Raw genomic sequence first — 24874 nt, forward strand, 5'->3', positions numbered from 1 at the left:
TACGATTGGTCTTTCACAGGGCGACATACTTCAGCTGGTATAATCTATATGAACAGAAATAGGTGCTGTGCTTGTTTCACAGAAGATTCGCTGTGACAATAAAACGTTGGCTTGCACTCCCACATCTAAAATGGGTCTTCTCAGGAGGTCAACGCATTCTCTCTAACAACACGTTATAGGCCTGACCAAATCTTCTACTAGAGATATTTGCTGTTCTTTTATGGTTCCGAGTTTGTCCTATTGCTGTATTAACTGTATCACACAAGCATTCCTGGAACTTGCCTTGCACAAAGTCGATGGCGATTTGACAAGATTTCTACAGCACGATATTTTACAAGCTAGTCTTGGAAACTACCATACCACGAACGAAGTAACGACTTACCGTTTCACTTGACTTCCATTCAGCCTTACAAGAAGTTAATTGTTGTGGTCGGCAATGCTGAAAAAACCCGCTTCTAGGCATGAGACCCCTGGCAGAGCACTTGCCCTTAAAGGCAAAGGTCTCGAGTTCGAGTCGCGGACTGGCACTCAGTTTTAATGTGTCAGGAAGTTTCATATCAGCGGACACTCCGTTGCAGAGCGAAAATTTCATTCTGGAAACATCCCCCAGGCTATGGCAAAGCCATATCTCCGCAATATCCTTTCTTTCAGGAGTGCTGGTTCGCAGTAGAACTTTGTGGAGTTTGGAAGATAGGAGACGAGGTACTGGCGGAATTAAAGCTGTGAAGACGGGTCGTGAGTCGTGCTTGGGTAGCTCATAGCGTAGAGAACTTGTATACGAAAGGTAAAGGTCCCGAGTGCGAGTCTCGGTCCGGCACGCGGTTTTAATCTGCCAGTATGTTCAGTAGCCTATTTTCTTCTTTTCCCAGAATATTTCTCCCCAGTAACTCTGAAAGTTTTTCAGGAATAACCAAACAGAGCAAAAAAGGAATGTACATCTTATTTGATTGTCTGACTTTACTTTTGAATTTCATTTTGTAGTTTTCAAAGCATATAAGCCTATAGCATGCTTTGTGAAATACCAATATTTTAGCTAGTTACTTTCATGTTGCATGTGCCTTTGCACAATAAATCGTAGTGATGTGGAATGAGCCATTACATATTGATATTAACTTTTTGTAACTATGTCTCCATACTGATCATTTATTAGATTTTTTTGTTTTTTTTAATTGAAAATGGAAATGAACATATGGCATCAGTGGCCGGGAGTTCCCAGACAGGAAGTTCGGCTGCTAAGTGCAAGTCTTATTGAGGGCGACGCCACATTGGGCGACTTGCGCGTTGACAATGGGAATTAAATGATGAAGAGGACAGCACAACACCCAGACGCTGAGGGGAGAAAATCTCCCTCCCCAGCGTTGCAATCCAATGTGCTGATCATTCAGCTAATGGGGCAGACTTTTTTAATTAGTTAGTCAGTAATTCCTACCCATCACCATTTATACTTTACAATAATAGATTATCTTCTTCAGAATAGGAGGAATTGTCAAAGTGAAATGTTTTCAGTATAGCTGCAAATTTTATTTTGCTGTCAGTCAAGCATTTTGTATCAATGTGTAAGTAATCAATACTTTTGGTTCGTGTTACAGACGACCATCTTAATGTGGAGTAAAGAATGTCATTTTTTCTTCTGGTATCACAATTATGTACATCATTGTTTCTGTTGAGATGCAGTGAATTATTTACAACAAACTTCATGAGATAATAACTGTACTGCGAAATGGATAGACTGCTACTCACAGGTCAATCAGCAGGCAGGTACCATGAAAAAGGGTGCTCACATAAGTTTTCAGCCAAAGCTTTCTTCAGAACGGATGCAAAGCACACATACACGTCCATGCAATCATACAGATAAAATTCACGCACTCATGACTGCTACCTCTGGCTCTTCTAGCCAGAATCTTTCTTAAAGGGGGAGGAAATGTGAACAATGAATAATTACCGGCGGGAGGAATTTAGGGCATGAGATGCTGCTCCATTAATCAGCGCGGTTACGTAGCTGTGTGTTGTGTGGGGAAAAGACTGTCGACACAGTATGGCTCACGTGTCTGTTTGCGATTTGGAATGGAAGGAAAAAGACGGGAATGGAGAGATAGAACATACTATCATTAAAGTAAGGCAAAACTAAAATTAAATGACAGAAGTAACACCACTATGACAAAAGTAAGCAGTGTAACCATAATTCATGCACCAGTATACAAAAGAAAATATTGCTTGAGAGGCTTACGGATAGAATTTGATGCCTTTAGACTACGATTGGATTGATTAGTACAGCTTTAAGCAATGCAAGCTGGTATTTTTGATGGAAGATCCACGTCTTCACACAATCAAAGCACCCATCATGGTCCAAAATGGGCATGGGCACCTCGGAGTGATGTCATGGGGAAGTATCAACATGGCAAGCTGTGGAGGAATAAATGCAGTGAACGTAATGTTTCTGGTTACTTACGATGGCGGACATCGTCTTCAAGTTTGTGATGTAAGGCAACTCCCTTCTTTTTACCTCGTTGAGTTTAGTAATGCTGTTTTTTTAAGATGACTTGCTGTAAACTCTTTTGTTATGTATGTTCTGTGATTGGTAAATAAGCATTGTATTAGACTGCAAATTCCTAGCTACTAATATTATTCACAACTTGCATAAACAAAACGTAGACAAGATGGGCCTTTAACAGTAGAGAACAAAACTTGACAAATACCACATTACCGGTACATTAAAATAGAAAAAAAGGTAAGGGATATTGTCTCTAATAATGTTTTTTTACGTAAATGGTACTACAATGTTGATGAAAATATAATATCCTAAACTGTGTAGTAGACTAATAGAACAGATGTTTAGTCCCAAAGTGTTTAGAGCCATTTGAACTTTTTTTATGAATAGATGTTGAGATCCTCACATGATATTCCAGTATGCAAATTTTCTCATGTGTGCCCAGATCTTTAACCTTTAAGCACTATATTAGTGTTATTCTTTTATTGCCATATTATTGCATTACCTTATTCTTGTATTACATGTATTTTGGAAACATATCTATGGACAGTTCTTAATGTTGTACGCTTATAATACATTTAATGTCTTTACTGTTACATTACCATACACTCATAATGTCATCTAAATCATGTCATCAGCTATCATTCTCACTGTAAAAATGACTTGTTCAGAAGATAATTGTACCTTTACATAATGCCAATAAATATCACACTCCAGTGTACGCTATCTTTCAGTAGCACCACACTTAGCTTAACAAGTCCCTAGTTTTTGTGCGTATCAAACATGAACTGCAAAGTCCTTGTCTTCAAAAACATAAGTTCGTAGGTTGTGATGGGTTGTTAACGGTGTAAAGCGACTTACCCATTTTCAACATTGTCACGACTATGATGTCAGACTGGATCAGCGAGCGGAACGTGAGCTTTGTAGAGTTTTGTAAAAGAAGTTTAGATAATTTTTTGATCAATTGTATAAAACATTCCATTAAAAATCATAATTCACCTTACCTGCAAACGAAGGCATTTGTCAATAACGTTTTTATAAAAAATAAAACTATATTGAGGAAAAATTAAATTTTTATATGGAAATGACATTCATTCAGCGGTCACTGAGCTTCCGACCACCAATCGTACTTTCTTGAGTCTCTTCACCTATCACATAATTTTAAGGGCACTGAGTAATGACATGATGGAAAAGACTGGGCTTGCATCTCTTTCTATAGAAGCATAACTGCGTATGTTCCTTCGTTTGTTCCGCTTTTAAATGCCAACAGAAAATTTACATTTGAACACAAGTTCTTCGGTTGTGGTTCTGTAGAATCTATAATGTCATGGAAATTGTAAAATTTATACGAAGTGATAACCTGCACTGCAAAAGATTGACCCTGGGTCCACAAAAAAAAAAAAAAAAAGAAAAGAAAAACTGGCTCGACTATCGAGACGAAAATCTTTCTATCTAGTCGATACCTCAAATGTCATTAATTATCGTTATATAGGTCGAGTGTCGAACTGTAACATCACCGGCCTGTGTCCTACAGGTTTGTGATAATTATTCAGGGTAATAGAACAATAGTGTTTGCAGTATTAAAACCGTGATGAGTGAGCTAGTGTGGGGAATCAAAAATGGAGATTTAGATCAAGTAAAAGATATTATTGAGAAAAAGGTTTGTTTTAAAACAATAAGATGTTATTTTGAAAATTGTTTATCCGGGATATGCTGTCCAACAAAGTGTCTTATTTACATAATTTGTTTTAAGCAAATAGATGTTAATAAGGAAATTGACGGACGGCCGCCTATTCACTATGCAGCCGATTATGGACAGGGAGAAGTCATTAGTTACCTAGTTACGAAAGGAGCCGATGTTAATGTGAGTACAGTTTTCCATAAATGTATTTTACAACACATTTATTCCAAACGCCGTGTTGCATGCGAATTATCCCCGATTGTGATTCATATTTTACCCGTAAAGTGTCAGTGCATGATTACTATTGCACTTGGTTTTGAGAGTGGGCGTGAGGCTTCAACGTTTTATCTGAAGTTGTAGATGCGTTACGTCTCAATTTATTTGCAAGATGTTAAGTGTATTAGATGTAATTTGGCAACAGTATATAGAAAGCTGAAGTATTGATATATGTGACTGTGTTGTCTAATCTTTGCTTGCATATTGCTAAATCTAAATGAAAGATTTTGATTTCTACTTCACATCTTGCAAAAAAAGTAAAAGTGAACATGTCTAGTAAAACACAGGGACAGTAAAGCATGAATTAGTATAATTTGTAAGTTTTATTAGTGGTATGTCTCAATCTCACAAATAAAGAGAGATAATTGGCAGTAATAGTATTTAGTTCTCTTCTTGGTATATTCAGCACTGTTAGCCCTGCATGCAACAGACACCATCAGTGCACTTATTAATCACAAAAATATTCTTCACATTACTTTCATATTGGGCATTTCTAAAGAATAGATTACATTCAGCTTTGTTTCCATAGACCCAAAAACGAGATGATTGTTGTGGGTGTGGAACATGTCAGAATTATAATACACACGCACATTGTGCATTTGAATATAGTACTTACTCACCTGGTCATTTGTCAGATATGTGAATACATTACAGTAAACTGGTACTGGTAATATTTACAGAATTAATACACTGTCAGAGTGAAAGATAGGAACGCACATTTAATAAATTTGTCATACAAGAAATACCCAATCTCGAATGTTGTGATCAAGTGCTATCAAAACTGGTCCAACAGCACCTGATATTCATCTATAGAATAGGAGAAGCCAACCAAAAAGTTTTTCAAATTCTGTTTAAACTGTGCCTTACCAGAAAGCACGTTTTTAATGAATAAAATGTGTTAGCTAACAAGAAGCTGTGCAACTTTTTCTTAATTGATTGAATTGACGAGCTTGGGGCACGTTCAGACAATTTGTTACACACTTTAATTGACATATACAGATGGCTGTTGTTGTTTTTTTGTTTTTGTTTTTTTTATCAAATTTTTGATAAGAATACATAAGTGTTATAATCTCTGATTTGTTACAGTTAAATTAGGTAGTTCAACATGTTTGTAATTAACACTATCAAGAATATATAAATCAATTACTTACCAGAATAGATGCACCAGATATTTATCTTGTGTCTAAAGGACAAAGCTTTCAGTGTGTTCTACTACCTACCCTTGCCATTACTCTTATTGCCCTCTTCTGAATTGCAAGAATTTCATTAATTTTTTTTCTTTCTCCAGAGTATTAAAATAGATTGAAAGAAGGCAAAATATAGTGTCACTACTTTAAAAGTGATATAGTACATCAACATATTTGATTTGTATAAGGTAATTTGGTTTTTAGCACTCTATACCCTATTTTATACATTTTTATGTATAAAAATAAAATAAAAAGCTGGAATCTGTGTTAGACACTGGACAAGTCTCTGATGAATCTTTTGGTGCATATTATCCACACAGAGAAAGGGCATTACTTTTACCCTCTCTGTGAATAATAGCAGTATCAGTCTTAGCTACAAAACAGTAGTATATCATTTAAGATAAAATTGCAGTGTCTGCAAATTACAGAACAATAAACCCTCATAACAATCTCCCTTTTCTTCAAGCATTTTAAGGATTTAGATAGCCTAGTGTTCTGTCTGAGCAGACTTCAAATCTTTATCAAGTAATGTGGCAAAGTGCTAAGACCTGGACTCACATTTGCCATGATGGTGGTAGTTAAAATTCCAATCAAGCCATCCAGATTTAAGTTGTGTGTGGTTTCTATAATTACTTACAGAATGTACTGGAGTGGTTCCTTGGGAACAACCAATTTCCTTCCCAGAAGCAAACTTGTCACCTGTCTCTAATGATCTTGTCAGTGACAGGACATTATTTGTTTATCAGAAGCAAACAATATATAACATGTGGATATGCAACGTAAATAACAACAATTTTAAACAAATAATTGCAAACAGGACTTACCAGTCTCAACTGTAATGATTGTAGCTTTCTCTAAATTCTCTGTGGCACAAGAGACTGGGCATTAAATATGTCCACGCTGAGACCCCCATTTGTCAAATTGATTGAAAGACTTCCAAATAAACAATTCCTCTGAGAGACCAAGATAGACTACCACCAATGGACCCTACTTGTTATTTCAAATCCCCATTTTTCTTATCAGATTTAGGCTTTAACTTAGCTTAACCTGCCAAAAACCACTATGTTATTAATTTTTTTGGAAGTACCAGTATATTTCACTAGTTAACAGAAACGTCCGATTCATCCGTCTGCTTTGACCAATGATGTCACCAACATGGTGGAAACGACCATTCACAACTACTCCCATATTGTGACTGTCATTATGTAAACATGACAGCAAAACACAAAAATAGATCGAAAAACCATCAAACACATACCTCAAAAATATAATGAAACTAACGGGACAAGTGGGGGAAATTGGGGGGTTTTGTGTGGGGACGAACTAAGAATAAACACACACCACTAAACCAAACGACAAAAACGATAAAATAAAACAACCACACCTTCCCAAAATCAACTAAAAACAATATCCACTGGAATTGAACACTTCCCTTGACCTACATAGGTCAACTGAAACTACTGAAACCAAACCGTAAAACCCTAAACTACAACAACGTCCAGGTCATCACTACCTCAAAAAAACACAACAAATCAACAAAATTGGAATCTGACACTTCCCTTGACCTATATATGTCAACAGCAACTACTGATACCACACTATAAATCTCAAATTTCACCACCACCACACCTAATCCTACCGCAAAAAAACAAAAACAAAAAAATTCTAGAAAACCAAAATTGGAATCACACTTCCCATGACCTGTTATCCTTATGATAGCTCCCTGGTCCGAGACGCCAGAGTTTCAGTAAGCCTTATTTCTGCACAACACACTGAACACTTCATGACTTCAACCAAGAGGCCGAATGGCTGAAGAAATTTTATTGTAGACAACACACTGCCCCCCATCATCACTGACAACCAAAAACTGTTGACCTTGTCAGTCATATCCATACCTACCAAAGACAGAAACAATGCAATGTACCAAAATTCACACATGACGAACAGAAAAAAACTACAATAATGTCAACATAACAAAACCAAAATTGTTAACTCACTGAAAAGCATTCCGCTGAAAGCACAATCACCACCGATACCACACACGTGCAATGCTACCGTGCAAATGAACCCCATACGCCACGTAACACGTTACCCATAAACACACCACCAGAGAGAACCACTGACGGCAACAATATGCTACCTATAAACCTGCCACACACGCAAACTAAACCAAAAACATCATCTAACACATAAACACACCACCAGAGAGCACCACCAATCACATCAAAACAATACCTACAAACACGCCACTCTCACAAACTAAACTCCGCACCGTCATGACATCACACACCACAACAGCCTTATGTCATGGGTCAAAGCCAATGGGTGGAATCGGACGCTTCTGTTGACCCCATTTCACATGAAACCACTGATGCCATAGCAGGACACAGATCTAGTGGTACACTGGGGTACTTGTACGGATGTAGTGCATTCACTTACTGCATTGAAAGCAACAATTGGAGTGGAAGTTATGGTACAAGAATTTAGGAGATTCTGACACGAGATTTTCTTTTTACTGATCATATTGAGGAGATAGACAGTGAAACTAAGATTATCTTCAGTTATTGTAACGTACATTTGAGTTCGCACTACTTCTGTTATGAGTGGGTTTGAAATGATACCACTGAAGTGGTATGTACTTTAAATAGGCTACATATTTATTAACATGGAGACTCATTTTTTCTTGTTATTTACAACTATATTTTGTTTTAATTATGAATAAGTAATTGGTAGTTGAAAACTGTATAGCCCAGTGACTACAAAGTGACATCATAACTTTAAAACACTTGATTGTTTACTTTTTGCTAATTTCTTCTTGTATTCTTTGCTTACTATGATAATTTTTTTTATTAGTAATTGAGACTTAGTCCTTGTAGGCATGGAAGTGCTGTGGAAATGAGTGCATTTAAGCTGTTTTATTACTTTATATGGTAGCAGTTTCATTTGTTTAGAGAAGCCATGGCAGAGTGGTTAAGGCATCTGACTTGTAGTAGCAGTGCTTCAATTACATTTTACTAAAACAGTTGGTATTGATTGATTGATTGGTACAGTTAGCTCTCATTTAAGCCCATTTCTTAATTTCAAATATCGATAACTATATTCATAATGTGAAAAATACGTTAATCAAGTTTTAACCACAGAACACTGGTTCAGGCATGTAAGAGGCAGCACTGAGCGTATGTAATCAATTCTTGGCAAAATACAGTCTTTGGAAGTAACAAAACCAAAGTGTGAATAATGTAAGGAATAAAGGTGACAACTCGCTGAACAGTTGAGGCACTGCATCTTCAGTAAACAGATAGACAAGATGGGGAATATTATGAGCTTTCAAATGAAACCCTCTTCAGAGTTAGAGTCCACACACAGGTAATGCTTATGCAAGAGACCAATAATGATGCAATGTAAGATTTTATAGTCCAAAACAGCTGTCTATAGTATTATGTCTTGTGCAGAAAACCAGGACTTTGTCGCAGAGCACAAGCACCTGTTGAAACATTCACCTTGGTGCTTCATCTTGACAATCTCAAAAAAACCAGGAGAATTTGGTAGTATGTATGTGTAACAGTTTGTTCCTTGTGACCGCAATGTGATGGCAGTGTGCCATATCATTTGCAATAAATGTTCAAACTCACTCCACGAGATGATGGGTAGCTCTTTTCATTTTTGCTTCACTGCTTGCCACGCTCTTGTGCCGCAAGGTTGTGCATGGTGATTAGGTGACTAAAGAAGTCATCTGGGCTGGCCTGACACAACTGCAACATTTCCATTGCTGTCTCAGATTGGTGGGCCTTCTGAATAGGAATGAGGAATCGTGGCACCCATTGACCAATAACCTTTCACATATTGGAAACATATGAGATGTTAATGGACACATAACTTAGGTTATTTTTTCAGTCACCTAGAGCAGGGGGGGGGGGGATATGATGATGATAAGTTACCCCAAGTTCTTTGCCAAAAAATTTTTAAAACCTGATGAAAGTATTTCTAAAATCCCTGCCATCTAGCATGAAACTAGGAATGCCCACTAGTGGGCGATAGGGACCAGATTGACTACCACTGGCCTAAAGCATGATATACCAGTCTTCAAGCACCGTAATATACCAGTCTTGGAGCACAAGAGCCTCCACTTCTCTTGTAATTCCCAGTTCTTCACAAGGAGATGTTCTCACGTCATTCTACGTAATTCAGGATTGTTTGACCACGCTGGAACCATCTGTGCCCCATAACCACTCCATTACATGTGATGCATTGTTATTGTTGCCGTAGAATTCCATGAACTCAGTGTGGATTGGTGAAGCATTGTTCCCTTCCAAATGCAGAAAACAACACTGCACTTTATTAATGGGCTGTGGTCGACCGTACCCACCCAATTTCCCCTCCTCCAGTCATACTGTGGGGCTACGGGTGAGTATTTCAGTGGATACCAGTAATTGCAGACTTATACCTGGAAGCAAACAATTATTAGTTATGTAACTTTATTTTTTTGTGCAATAATTAAAACGTAATAACTCCTCCTTACAGTTCATGAGTTTGATTGCCCATCCCATGAAACACTGTGGAGACATGAAAATTAACTAAACACATGTGAACGTAATCTGTATTTCAAGAAGTTAATCACCCTCTATTTCCTTTGTGTGCCAATGAAATGCTGGTGAGAAGTCTACACCAGAATTCCAAGTAGCAACTTCTAGACCAAGCATCATTGCACGTGGAGTTTACAAAAGTGGATAGCTAATAAATACATCATCACCTCCGTAGCATGTCTTATTCCTAGGAGCCTGAAACTAAACTTAACCAATACATATTTGTCTGAGAATGGTCAATAGGTTAAACTGCATCCGAGTAGATCTCAGAGTCTAAATTATTTCAAGATATCTTGTATAGCACATAAATGTATGCTTCTTTAAATGGTGTTTTCCATTTCAAATTCAGATACTTTATCATTCTGCTTACTGAAGCATGTGGCAAATGCACGGTCATGGTAGACGATCATTTTGTTTGTATGATTGACATAAATTTGTCTGTTCACAGGAGACACACATTTTTTGGTTTCTCCTTTTCAAAATCTCAGCGTGATGCACAAAACAATAATATGTGCGCTATGAGACACACTCCTTTCTTTGACTGCACAACTTAGGAGCAAGAAAGACCTGGGTATACTTCAGTGATAGTCTTCTGTTAAAGTTGGTCCTTACAAGACAGTGAGGAATATAACATCGATGAAAATGTTTTAACCAGGAAATCATTTTATATTTAAATCAAATTCACACATTTTATTATTTTTTTCTGTATTATTTTTCCTCTTACATCAGCATATAAGATTGCTTAGAGTATGAAGTGTGATAAAAAAAATAAGATTTTTTAACCTTCTTGGGCTTTATACATCAGATTTTCAAATTTTTTATGTTTTTGGTACACATTTTCCTAATGTATTTATGCATTTTCAACTGTTTTCAGTATTAGTTTATTGTTGGCAGTCGAAAAGGGTGTGTGTCTTAAAGGGCTTGCTGAATTTTTTACTTTAAAAAAAGATGTAGAAGAAATTTTGTTTGTAAACTAAAATTAACTGGTACACTGCTTTTCGAAATGTTGATTGTAGCTTTTAGGGAATCTGCTATGAGTAATTGAAGAGTTTACAAATGGTTCAAATGTTTCAAAAGGTGTCAAGAGGACATGGAAAATGCCGTCCGATCTGGGCGTCCTAGCTCATAAATTACTGATGAGTATGGAAGAAGTAAAAAAAATGGTCCTGGAAAGTCACCATCGGAGAGGTCGCTGATTAAGTCGGCATATCCTTTGGGTCATCCCAAGCATAAATGTTTTTTGGGAGGGGGGCATGAAATGAGCAACACCAAATTTTGTTCCAAAATTGTTGAATTTCGAGCCAAAATGTCATGTAGACATTGCTCAGGAATTGCTGAATGAAGTCAACAACTTCTTTAGAAGCTTATAAAGGTGACGGTATGTGGGTATACGAGTGTGATGTCGAAATCAAGGCCTAGCCATCCCAATAGAAACTGCCTGAAGAGCCAGGAGAAAAAAAAAAAAAAAAAATCGATAAGTTCGATCACATGGGAAGATTCTTCTCAATGTTTTCTTCAGTTACGGTGTGATAGTGGATCATGAATTCCTGTCTTACGGCCGTGCAGCCAGTAGGGAATATTACCCGGAATTTATGCACTGTTTGTGTGAAGCAGTGTGAAGAAACAACCAGCATTGTGGTAAAATCACTCTTGGAAATTGCATCGAAATTGCATCACACTTCAATGCTTGTTCATGATTTTTGGCAAAAAATAAAACCATTTTTACCATAGACACTATATTCACCGGACACTGCCATCTGCGACGTACTTAGGCTGAAGAAAACCATAAAAAAAACGTTGTTGTGCACCATTGATGAGACGAAAACAGAGTCATTTAAAGGAACTGTACACTGAAACAAAAAGAAAGTTCCAGATGTCCTTCCAAGATTGGAAAAAGCAGAAGTGTATTATGTCAGAGGAGAGTTACTTTGATGTTAATGCATAAATAAAAATTCTGTTTTTAAAAAAAGAATAATTAATTTGTGCTACTTATTACACTGAAAGAAAGAGAAATTGAAAAATATTTTTTCCTCCCCCTTATAAATGTTCAGTTTGTGCAACCTGTGTCACACACACCACATGAAACTGATGATATAATACCTTCCAGACCAACACACTGCGGTACCTATCCTGAAATGTGCATAAACGATGAACTTGATGAATGGAGCCAGATTTGCCATTGTCAACAGTCATTAGGTATCTTAGTACCCACTGTGCATGTTTGTTCACCAGTAGGGGATGCAGCAACAGAACTCTTATATTTACTATCTTCAGTTTTGTTCAAGTTTGTACAGATTGTATTTAAAGTCACCCTCACAGGAGCTGTAACATCACCTTCTGTTATTTCAAGTTGAGGAGCCATTGCCTCTCATGAAACATAAAATAAATTTTGCTTCATTTCAGTAACATGTTATGAAAGGTTGGACCATTACACAAGACTGCTGTCTCTGTCACAAGCAGAACATGCAAATCACCATATTACATTTGTCATTTTCAGTCGAAGCCCATATTTTGTGGGTCTTATAATATAATGTGCACCCTATGAATAAATGCTGTTTCAAAGCACTAGCACATTGAGGATATCTTGAAAATGTCCCATTATTGGTACAATTTTCTTGTATTGAAATGATGGGACACATCATGTTGCTGGTTATAGAATTTTTGTATCTAGTTATTCCTGATGTAATACAGCTACAGTCCTGGCACTTGGTGTCATAGCTTTCAGTGGAGAATTCAAGAAACCATTGTGGTGCTGGACAGTAACTTGTGTTGGAATGCTGAACATACCGCTTATTATACTTCAGTACAGCGTTGGACCTATATGTAATGCTCCAAACACATTTTGTAAAAGAAATGAGGAACAGGAATTTTACTGAACACTAAATAAACAAATCGTATTTAAGTGTATTAATAAAACTCCAAAATTTAATGAATCTTGGTGCCTTAACTGAAATGATGCCAAAATTAAATTAACCATTTTTAGAATCAAATGTAATCTTTTCAGTACTTTAAGATATTATAAAATGAGTTCTCAATTTTAGGCCAGGTGAAACATTCCTTCCCCCAGAATCTAACCACTCTTTGCAGCATGTGAGACAAATTACATGATGTATTGCTCTACCTGTTTAATCTGAACCAATCCTCCCCACTGCTACACGTGCAAAAATAAGACTAGCCAGCCTTGCTTTAAACCTGCAACACTGGGTTAAACTTTTCACAGCTCCGAAGTTCGTAATTAAAAGCTCCGTAGCCACCTAACGACCTATCAAGAAAGACCACTCGAATGGAATACTTTCAATACTAACAGTTCAGTGCACAGGCTCCAACTAATTGATAGCAAACCCTGATGATAATCACAACAAAGAAATGAGAACACAGTTAAAAATCAGTAGGAAATAAAAGAAATTTATTGGTGTCAGTTAACCTTAGACAAGTCCTTCACTTTTAATCAACATTATCTCCAGCTAATTGAAATTTTCATGCTCTACTATTGAGTCCTCTTTTAACTTAGCCAGTCTACACCCACTAATTCACAAGACTCCGTGAGAAAAAGTAAGAAGTACCAAAGGAGAATGTGAAACATCTCATTCCTGCACTCCATACATCCACCCACTATCTCCTACCACATTCCAGGTGCAGCCATGTTATGAATCGGCTACACTGCAATTACTGTACAGAATTTTTTGTGGTCTTGACAAGTAGCCAGCTGCCTACTCGCACGAATGGCAAATTGCTAACTTGACCACCCAGTTGATGAACATGCAGCACACAACAACACAAATGTCTCCAACAACCACGTCACTACACAGGCCATCTGGATACCCCCTGCCAGTAAAAGTTTCTCTGAACTACGCAGATGGTAATTCTCGCCAACACATCCTGCATTGCTGCAATCACCCTGGCTTAAACGTTTGTTAACCTCTTCCCATTGCCTGATTTTGCCTTTTCCTTACTCCCTATCCACACCATCCCTCCTGTGTCCAGATCATGCACTGGCTCCCCCCCCCCCCCCTCCTCCCTCCATGTCTCCCTTTTCATATTCATCATTCCTCTCCCTTTTCCCCACTAAGTTCACCCCTCTCACTCCTCATACGTCCCTTTTTGGTGTATGCTCTGTACTCTTTTTGTCTCGTGCATCCACCAAGTCATCTGTCCAAAAACCTACTTCTTTCCTGCTGCCCCCTCCTTAATCCTTCTCCACCACTTCCACATCTCCACCAGTTCAAGTAACTGCTATAAATAATTAGTCTCACTGTGGCACGGGATAGGGTGCTTTTTATGTCAATGTGGTTGTATGTGTGAATGCGTTTGCTATTGCTAGAAAAAGAGCCAATGCTGTTTTCTGTGCTCCACACATCAAATTGCTGTAGCTGAGTGGTTGCCTTTCCTTAATTTTATCTATTGATCCATCCAGGTATTTCTGTTACTGTTCTACAAAAAATGTGGATTGATAAGAAAATGTATATATGGTGATATACCATGAGTAGAGTTCACCAAAAGTCAGTGTGATTTCTGCTATTTCTCATCAACACGTTTGTGGGCCAATTTTCTCAATTGAAAACACTGTTCTGAGCTATCTGCCTCAACTTGCTGTAGCACTGTCCAAATCTAATTCGGTACGCATTTACGCTGACAGATTGAAGACCAATGACAGGGTCGTTTACGCTTTTGATCACGCACAGGGACACGAGAAGTAATCTCTGCTGAGTGCCAGCAGTGCCTACGCTGCCGAGGTGGTTGCTATACCTCAAGCTTTGCAGTACATCAAACCCAAGTCTTTTGGTGATCATTGCCCAGGACCTACTGGTTGACCTCTTCATCTGGACACCAAGCCTCTTAGCCATTCCAGGAAATGAAATCACACATTGTTCAGCTAAAGACGACACTACAGGAGATCAACTGGGTGTCGGGATACCAGACACAGGTTTAAGATTACAACTTTGACACAATATTTTGAGGCATTGTGAATTGTAATGGCAAACTACTATGACCCAAACAAAATAAGAGTGATTAAAACATCAACTAATGTGTGGCGTACATCTTTCCAGGGCTCTTGGAAAGATGTCATTGTGTTGTGCCAACTACACATCGGCCACATGTGGCTGGCCTCGATATGCGGCATGCTCTCAACTTGCCTACCTCATTATCCCAGCTGCTTACGGATGATGAGACAGCCACTACCAGTGTTGGATTTCCTGGGGGAGAGCAGATTCTACACTAAACTATAACATTCCTCAACTTCCAGTTTTAGGGGTAGTTGGGGGGGGGGGGGGGGGGGCTGCGGCGTAGCCTCCCCCTGTGCCAGATACGCCCCAAGCGAACACAGATTACTTTCTTCCACTTGTTGTGCCTTCACACCCTCTCATGCAAGATGCTGCCTGAGTTATCTCTGCTTTGTTTTACCTATCATTTTACAACTACCGTAAGACCCATAGACCCTTCTAACTCTGTGACTTGCTTATACACTTGGAGTAGCCAAGTCCCCATTTTTTAAAGGAGACACTGATGGCCCAGTAGTTCAGTCCCTTTACACACACAATCGAAAACACTGTCCAAAGGTGGAAAATGGCCTCATTGACTTCATTTCCCAACTGCATGGTGTCCCTACAGACTTCTCGCACACTGTTCTGAGTGAACTGAACAGCCAGATGTCACAATGCAGCACAATTAAGTGTGCAGATAGTGGTGGTCAAGAAATTCCACATGGACTTCCTTATTTAGCCAATGTCATCCCTCAAGGTAATTTGTACCACCATTCACAACATGCTAGGTAATCTTTTAGCATGGTTATCTGCAACTGATGCAATTATTTCTGAAGTAATGGTACAAAATTATTTGTGGCATACACGGAACTTGAAAATTGTAAAGTTATGTGCTGTAGCAGCAGCATTTTGCACTAAATTTATATTTATTATAACTTCTGTTATCTTATGCATTAATAATTCTTTTTGAAATGGGGATCATTATTTTGGCTCACCCCACACAACATACAATAATGACTCTGTAAGGTGCTTATATGCTTATATGCTTAGGGAGGAAGAATTTAAATACTGTAGAAATACTGGAATTCAGTGGGCTTTTCCTCCATTGGTGCCCCCCCCCCCCCCTCTCTCTCTCTCTCTCTCTCTCTCGTCTGTGTGTGCAATCATCTATGTATTTTGTTTGTGTACCCATGTCATGGTGTAACACAAGTCACTCAAGACAGGCTTAGGCTCCTACTTTGTTCTCTGTGAGGTACATTGTCAGTGTGATAATTTTACACATGGGCTACAATATTTCTGTAAATGTCGTAGTAGTTGCAAAGGTTTTTAATTAAGTTTCATTTTTCCAGGCAAAAGACAAACATGGAATTAGCGCTCTTCTTGCAGCAATTTGGGAGGGACATACAGACTGCGTCAGATTACTTTTGGAAAAGGTAAGTGTCAATTTGTCGTATTTCGTATTCATATAAATAGGATAGTGAGAGTGTGATGTTTCATTAGTTTCACAACTATCTTGCACTAAATTGATGTGTCTGTGGAAATAAAACTTGATTTGATTTTACAGTAACATATGTTTGAAAGTCCATACCCACTCGCAGTTTGTGAAAGATGTGGGGAAGGGAGAACAACATATGTGGATATTCTCAGGAGTTAATGATGGGGTGATCAGCTAAATTACAATATTTCCCATTTAGTGATTCATACAGGTCATCAGAATCACTTTATAGATGTTCTTGTTGCTCATATACACTGAAGTACCAAAGAAACTGGTATACGCATATGTATTCAAATACAGAGATATGCAAGCAGGCAGAATACGGAGCTGCAGTCAGCAATGAATATATAAGACAATAAGTGTCTGGCGCAGTTTTTAGATCGGTTACTGCTGCTACAATGGCATGTTATCAAGAGTTAAATGAGTTTGAATGTGGTGTTATAGATGGCAAACAAGCTATGGGGCACAGCAATCTCTGAGGAAGTGACAAAATAAGGATTTTCGCATACGACCATTTCAAGAGTGTACCGTGAATTATCAGGAATCTGGTAAAACATCAAATCTCGGATATCGCTGTGGCCAGAAAAGTATCCTGCAAGAACGGGACCAATGACAGCTGAAGGGAATCATTCAGCATGAGGGAAGAGCAACCCTTCTGCAACTTGCTGCAGATTTCAATGCTGGGCCATCAACAAGTATCAGCACGTGAACCTTTCAACGAAACATCATCAATATGGCTTTCGGGGCCACTTATGTACCCATAGTGACCGCACAGCACCAAGCTTTACACCTCACCTGGGCCTGTAAACACTGACATTGGACTATTGATGATTGGAAAAATGTTGCCTAGTCGGATAAGTCTAGTTTCAAATTGTATCGAACAGATGGATGTGTACAGATATGGACATAACCTCATGAACATGAGACAGCAGGAGACTGTTCAAGCTGGTGGAGGGTCCCCCGATACATCCAGATGTGACTCTGACATGTGACACGTACGTGAGCAGCCTGTCTAATCATCTGCTTCCATTCGTGCCATTGTGCATTTTGATGGACTTGGGTTATTCCAGCAGGGCAGTGCAACACCCCACACTTCCAAATTGCTACACAGTGACTTCAGGAACACTCTTCTGAGTTTAAGCACTTCTGCTGGCCACCAGACTTCCCAGACATGAACATTATTGAGCATATCTGGGATGCCTTGCAACGTGCTGTTCAGAAGAGGTCCCCACCCGCACTTACTCTTGCAGATTTATGGGCAGCCCTGCAGGATCCATGGTGTTGGTTCCCTTCAGCACTACTTCAGACATTAGTCGAGTCCATGTCACATCATATTACGGCACTTCTGCGTACTAGTGGGGCCCATACCTGATATTAGGCAGGTGTATCAGTTTCTTTGGCTCTTCATGTATACACACTTTCAAAATGCTTTATTTAACACCTGTAGTGTTACATAGGTTTTAAAATGATATTAACCTCATTCACGGAGTACTTTGCTGTAAGTCACAATCTGTTTATGAATGTACTATTCCCCCTACAATTCTGTAGCAGCTGTAATTTAATAACAATGTGATTCTTATTGTCCTTGCTATTTTCCTTGTTATTTTCAAACCCCCGTCAAACAAGACGTAAAATTTTCAAATATTGCATGTATGGGCTGTACTAATATTGGGAATACTTCAAATGGCAATAATTTTAGTAACACCTGTGTTTCATTTATCAAATTCTGTTACCACAAACAAATTGTTAAAATACTAACTTTTTTTGTCTTCGTCCCAATAAAATCTGTCGGCTTCTAGGTTGGGTAGAAAAATTCTTTCTAATCGTTAGAATGGTTAGAACAGAACTTTTCACTTTGATTTTCAACAGTTGTTGCAGGATAACATATGGCTATGAAATTTAATTTTAAAGTTGAAATTATTTTCCTTTAAATTTATTGCTGGATAAATTTTTAATAAAAGACCCAACACTTTATTAAATGATCGCCTTGTAGTGCCTCTCTACAGGCAGTCATATGTGCGCATACATGACTATTCTGCTTAAAAACTAAATACCAGCATTTAAACCTTCTTTCGATTAACCTTTTCTTTAGCATTTATTGTGACACTGAGGTGGAGTTCTCATGTTTTCTGGTGGAACTGACACCTGAAATAGTTATGTCCCTCTGTGGATCATCAGTAGTCTGTAGTTATCCTGGGTCCTCCTGGACCACCAAGGCTATGACCTGGCCACAGAAGGCACTCTTAACCTTAATCAGTGTACTTAATTAGCTTCAGCTGTTTGTTTCCTTGATACTGAATTGAATGCATTGTTCATTCCATTCTTGTAAGAGTAATCAAATATTTTGACTTGGTAACAAAGGAGACATGTTAATGCTGTACCTTTTGTAATATTTGTTGATGGAGAGAGAACTTCAGTGCTAACTTAACTGTACAAAAAAACTTGTGTTATTATACAGTAGTGCTGGCCTAGAAGTAAAAATAAAAAAAAGTGTACTGCTGACAGGAAATTCTGGAATGATATCTTGCTTGAAACACGTAATTGACATTTTGAAGCACGCGCGTGTTTGTGTTTGTGTGTGTGTGTGTGTGTGTGTGTGTGTGTGTGTGTGTGTGTGTGTGTGTGTGTGAGACAAGTCCGTCATAGCTTGTTCTATTGTTCCATGCAGTTCATTCTTGCAAGCTAATTGCTATGCAGATTACCTCTGTGTCTTTAAATTAGTGTGTGCGCTTCTTATTGGTATTTACAGCTGCACCAAAAAGTGAAACATTATTTCAATCAAACTGAATTTTTTTCACAACTACAATACAGCCTGCAAAACCAATTTATATGTTGTTGGAAGCTGGGAGTGGAATCTTATATGCTGATGCAAAAATCTTAAATTAACCACCCATGTATAATTCAAGAAATTAGGATGCCCAACATCTTTTTAAGGAACAATTTAAACTATATGTGAAGGGCTGGGTGATACCTGAAAATAGGCATGGGTCTGCTAATTCAAGTGCTCTAATCAGCCTGTGAAACCATCTGTAACATGTAACAAGAATGCCATAAGTCCGCAAGAGGTACTGTTATTCATACTAAAAGCAGCCAGATGAACTTTGTGGTGAGTAGTAATATCATTCATGATATAAATCCAATGTCTCAAGAAAGATATCATTCAAGAATTTCCTGTCAGCAGTGTCCTATTCCTTTTTTAGGCCAATGAAGTTCTTCGGTGCTGTTACATTGGCTCTGAAGTTTTCTCTTAATCAACACACACAAACAATGGATACAAATTAACATGCCGACTATATTAACAAGTCAAAACTGGAAGGGTTGACATAAGTCAATTTGCAACTGGTCTTGATGACTTTGCTCGGTTGCATCACCTACTAACAATTCAAGATGACTGTTCTGATTGCCTGCTAAATTGTTCATTTAGTTTAGGGGTAGCAGAGAGTCTGTAACACTTTGTTTTGGGAATGTCAGACAATGCTGTTTACAGCACCGTTCTATCCTACATTTTCTCCAGTTTGCTATGAACAATATTTATTTATTTTGAATCATTTATGCATTATATACAATTACACGATTTTGCGTCTCTTGTCGGGCACTTCTTTTTGGTTGCATAATTCTTTTGCCTGCTTAATGCAGGAAGTTGCTGTGTTATCTATATAGTAATTGCCCAAATTTCATGCTTTTGAGTTTACAGGTTTGACAGAACTGGAGGAACGTGTTGCCATATTTTGTTAGATTAATCATTATTATGTCCCTAAAATACCATAAATGTGTTTATGAATTGATGTTTTCTAATGCAGGGAGCGTCAAAAGAGGGGACAGCGCCAGATGGAACAACTTACCTAGCATCGGCAGAAAAAGATGAAATAAAGCAGCTGCTCCAAAAGTGAGCCTGTGGGCATTTACAAAATTGATTTTCTCTGTCTGAATAAGCTTTTATCTGAGATATGAACAGTATTTTCCTGATTCTGTAAGAGATGTCATGTTGGCACAGGAGACTTGCATCTTAAATATTTAAGTAACTTTTATACAGTTAGCATTTTAATATTTGAAATTTTCATTGATATAGAGGATGCGTGGAAGTATTTTTATACAAAGTCTGTTTCTGTATACCCCTACCTCCCCCTGCTCCATTCATTTAACATTATTTTTGTCAATGTATACAGCCAAAATATTATATCCCAGACTGCTCAAAACAAATTAATTTTGTCTGGTCATAATGAAGAAAACATTACTCAAAGACTTAGTTTACATATCATTGTAGTAAAAGCCTGTCTCCTCATTTTGTTGTTGGAAGAGTATAATTTAAAATTTTGTTGGAGATGTATGTTGATGAACTGTGTCCTTTGCTGCTATTAGAAGTGCCTTCGTAACATTAAATGGTTATTTAAAGATAGATTTTGATAGGAACGGTCTTTCTCAATAGCATTTTTCTGTTGTAAATTGTACTTCTAACCTAATTTTCAGAGCCTGTTTAAGTATATGAATCCTAATTTTTGTGATGAGTCATGTGTGAAGTGTCCCTAATCAGGAGTTCCTAATTTTTTCTAAAATAACTAGCCACCTCCCATTCTTGAATGTGTGATCTCACTTTCTCTTGATTTAATGACTCCTCTTTAATTTCCATGTTTGATTAGCATTCAGCTTTAGAATTAAAAACAGAGAGAATTCCAGGCTGTAAAATGTGTTGCTCATGACCATTCCCATTTGTTAGTTGATGTTTTGATGTACTGAACATCACAAAATAAAAGTAGCTGTGGGTTTGCATACTGGCTGTTGACACAGAGTATGGAGTCTTAGTGCCATGTGAGTTTAGGTATTGGAATTGAATGTGTAGTGTGTTATTATTGAAGTACTGGTCAGTTAATAGAAATGTTGGTAGCCTTTGTTTTTTTTTCTTTTTCTGGTGGCATGAATAATACAATTGTGTTGATTGGCAAGAGGACTGCCATAAAAAAAAAAAAAAACCTGTAAAGAGCACTATTTCTCTTGATTGGGGGAAAATTTAATGTACTTTCTCTTTGTCCTGTTGTTTATTCTGACCCATTAATATGTATTTGCAATATAACAAGAATGAACAATGTTTTACTTCAACCAAATTGTTGCTGATTAACTGCTTGCTTTAACACATCAAAGTGAAGTATCAAGCTGGCCTACATGATGTCATTTTGTGCTTCAGAGTGAAACATATTCATTTGTTCTGGCCCTCACCTCAGCTGAAGAATGGTATGCAAAATATTACCATTTACGGGCGTATTATAATTCTCTTTAAAATAGGAATTCGAAATAATATTGCTTGTGAATTTATTCAGAAATGCATTGCTGCTCTTTTGTACACAAGCTTCGTTTGGTAGGCCTGAATTAAGTTTATTCTGTTTATAAGCTGTGGATAACACGTGTGTGTCTGTTTTACTCCAGTTCGTAATCACTTACGAGAGAGATTAATTAATGCAGTGGGATCTTTGTTCCCTCCCCCCCCCCCCCCCCCAATCCCATTTTATGTGTATCACTGCTAGACAAAGATAAATTTTGTTTGATTCATCATTTAGGCACTGTCTTTAAAACATATAACATGAACAGTAAGTTTGCAAAGAATGGCAGTCCTCCAATGTAGGAAATATGTGTATGTGTACAGTTCTCTGAAGCGTTAGTCATTTAGATTTCTGTGATGCAAGTCTTGAATCAGATGGCACCATGGTATGTCTTATAAATTACTTATTTGGTCTTAGATATTTAACATTTCTCCATTTTTGAGAAGTAGATGGTACAGAAATTCTAAATCACAGATAAATTGTTCATCAGCATCATTGGTAAATATATTCCATTTTCTGTGTGATATGAATTCCTGATTAATTCCCTTGGCCTACTCTAGTTTCAGAAAAAAGTCTGAGTAAAATTCTGATTTAGATATATTTAGATGTAAAATGATCAGTAACATTTGAGAGAAAAAAAGAGAAACATATATACTTGCAGTTTTATATACAATATACATATATATAATTTATGTAATGCTTTATAAATATTATATATTGAAAAGAATAGTCTATGAAGTACTGAAATTATGCCTCACTGTTTTTAGCTGCTTGTCTTTAACCTATTACATGTCCTGTTGACTGCTGTTGAGTATGACATAATGAAAATAAATTGTTTTGTAATTTGCATAATTCTGGTACTAATATGAACATGTTTAACATAATTTTGTTGTAGCTTTTGTTAGAAAAGCCCAGTTGTTCCTCATGATAGGAAGTTATCTCTGGGATAATGTGATCTGAGAGGAGATTTTGTGATTGTTCCTATCTATAGTAATTTTATTTATCTTAAGCACTCTTTCATGTTTGTATATTTTAGTAAAGACAGGAAAGAGAGAAAATGGTAAGCTGGTTGTGGCAGTGTTTTATCAGAGAAACAGTGGCTGGCAATTATGTACTAAGAGGATACGTAATTTTTGACACTCTTTCTCAAAGTTGAAGTAGGACAAGAACAACATTTGAAGTACTCCATAATTCAAAATAATTGTATTTGTTTAAATATGTTTAATTTGTTTATGATTGCAAATATAATTTTGGATAATTTTTAAAGGAAGATACTGTTTATTGATATTTGTGGTTTCATTAACATCTGAAATTTTGTGATGTGTTGAAAATTCCACTGTCCCAAAACCAAAGACTCTTCTCAGCTTAAAGCCTGGCCTTGCCCTTTGAGAGATGTAGAAGGTTTTTCCCAAGCTATAGCAAGAGGTATCAAGATTCCTGATTTCTGTTCTTCAGGCATGTTGTTATTTTTACATCAGTAGTACCACTGAATTTATTGCAGAATTAATGGGAAGCTTGTTAATAGATTACTAATGTGTTTACCCATATCTCATTCTCATTTATCAAAAATTTATTGAAGAAAAATTGGAATGAACACTTCATGGAAGTATAGACAGTAATGTGCCTTCAGAAAATTGAGGCATCCCTTTCACTTCTTAAGAAACAATTCTATACTTCAAACTAAAGTGTAGGACTGTGTTATTCTTGTTTGTGTACAGTAGTTATACAATTAAATTTTACCATTGCCTTTTTCCAATAGTGATTCCTGCTGAATACGAGTATTGTACTACCAACAGTTAACTGGCTGCTGTAGCGATGTTTCCAAATGTGTGGATAGTGGTAGAAGTGTGTGTACAGTTTAGCAACACCACCATATCATTCAACTCTCTCTTCTGTTAATTGATTAATATCCAAAACAATGTCAAAAGCTGATTTTTCGTGCTTTTGTATAACTTACACCTATCTGACTGGGTAGTGTACAAAAGGTTACTTATATACATGACTGGATAAGATATAATTTTTTTTTAATTTTGGGTATGGCTGTTTTAACAAGCTGCCCTTTGACTATTAGTCAGACAGTTGTAGTAAGATTTCATTAGCCGAAAGTTTTTCTCAGTTAGCGTGTTGAAGAGAATGTGTGAAATCTTTTCCAGCTATGTATAATTCTGGTTTTAAGACTTGCTGTTAATTACAGTTTAGTAATGATATATCAGTTGTTAAACATTCGTGGAAATATGTGAAATAAATCGCACAGGTGATTGAAAGTGGTGCCGCCCTGTGAAGAAAACGCATTAAGTGTTGTTTGTTACGAAAGATATCTAATCTATAGCAATTTATTTTTTGTTCATGTGAAATGACTGGACTTATATGTTTGTATAACAATATTAATTAGAAATAAATTTATTATTCTTTTGAAATTTTTTGACGTGTTCATTCTGTTTGCTTTCAAAGCATGTATGTTCCCAAAACAGACATTTTTCATAGGTTGTACATTAATATAAGCTCGTCTTTTAGTCATATTGGTGATAATATCAGAAGATTTATTGGGTGTATAGTAAACCATTAACAGAAGTTCCATGACGAGTATCTCTGTGCGTCACCTTGGTGTACAACCTTGACAAAAACTGAATCTTGAATAGGGTCCTTGAGCATACATAATCCATCAATGGTACAGTGTTGTGAAACAGTATTACATTACTACCAATAAACACATTTAAAAGGGAAAGCAACTAATTGTATCTTTTGTAACTATTACGTCCCTCTTCAGAAAGAAAAGGGGGGTTAGATTGGGGATGTTCAGGAAAGACAGACAGATCACTTTTGTGATGGCAGCAACAGAACTACTACTATCATTCTGTTGGTTGGACTAT

General features: G+C 37.2%; 1 protein-coding gene across 1 annotated transcript; it reads left to right on the forward strand.

The window, feature by feature from the left end:
* The first annotated feature begins 3966 nt into the window (after positions 1-3966).
* On the forward strand, positions 3967-24421 carry LOC126284366 (myotrophin). Its single transcript, XM_049983237.1, has 4 exons — positions 3967-4148; positions 4242-4352; positions 16547-16630; positions 20493-24421. The coding sequence occupies exons 1-4, from the start codon at positions 4080-4082 to the stop codon at positions 20580-20582; spliced, it is 354 nt and encodes a 117-aa protein (XP_049839194.1). The 5' UTR covers positions 3967-4079; the 3' UTR covers positions 20583-24421.
* Positions 24422-24874: the final 453 nt, after the last annotated feature.

Source organism: Schistocerca gregaria, chromosome 8 (genome assembly GCF_023897955.1).
Source record: "Schistocerca gregaria isolate iqSchGreg1 chromosome 8, iqSchGreg1.2, whole genome shotgun sequence".
Classification (NCBI taxonomy): domain Eukaryota; kingdom Metazoa; phylum Arthropoda; class Insecta; order Orthoptera; family Acrididae; genus Schistocerca; species Schistocerca gregaria.

Excerpts from the sequence above, each read along its gene's own strand:
- LOC126284366 (XM_049983237.1), top strand. The coding sequence starts at position 4,080 with ATGAGTGAGCTAGTGTGGGGAATCAAAAATGGAGATTTAGATCAAGTA. Across the intron at positions 4,149-4,241 it reads AAGATATTATTGAGAAAAAG|CAAATAGATGTTAATAAGGA; the intron begins GTTTGTTTTAAA and ends ATTTGTTTTAAG. Across the intron at positions 4,353-16,546 it reads CGAAAGGAGCCGATGTTAAT|GCAAAAGACAAACATGGAAT; the intron begins GTGAGTACAGTT and ends TCATTTTTCCAG.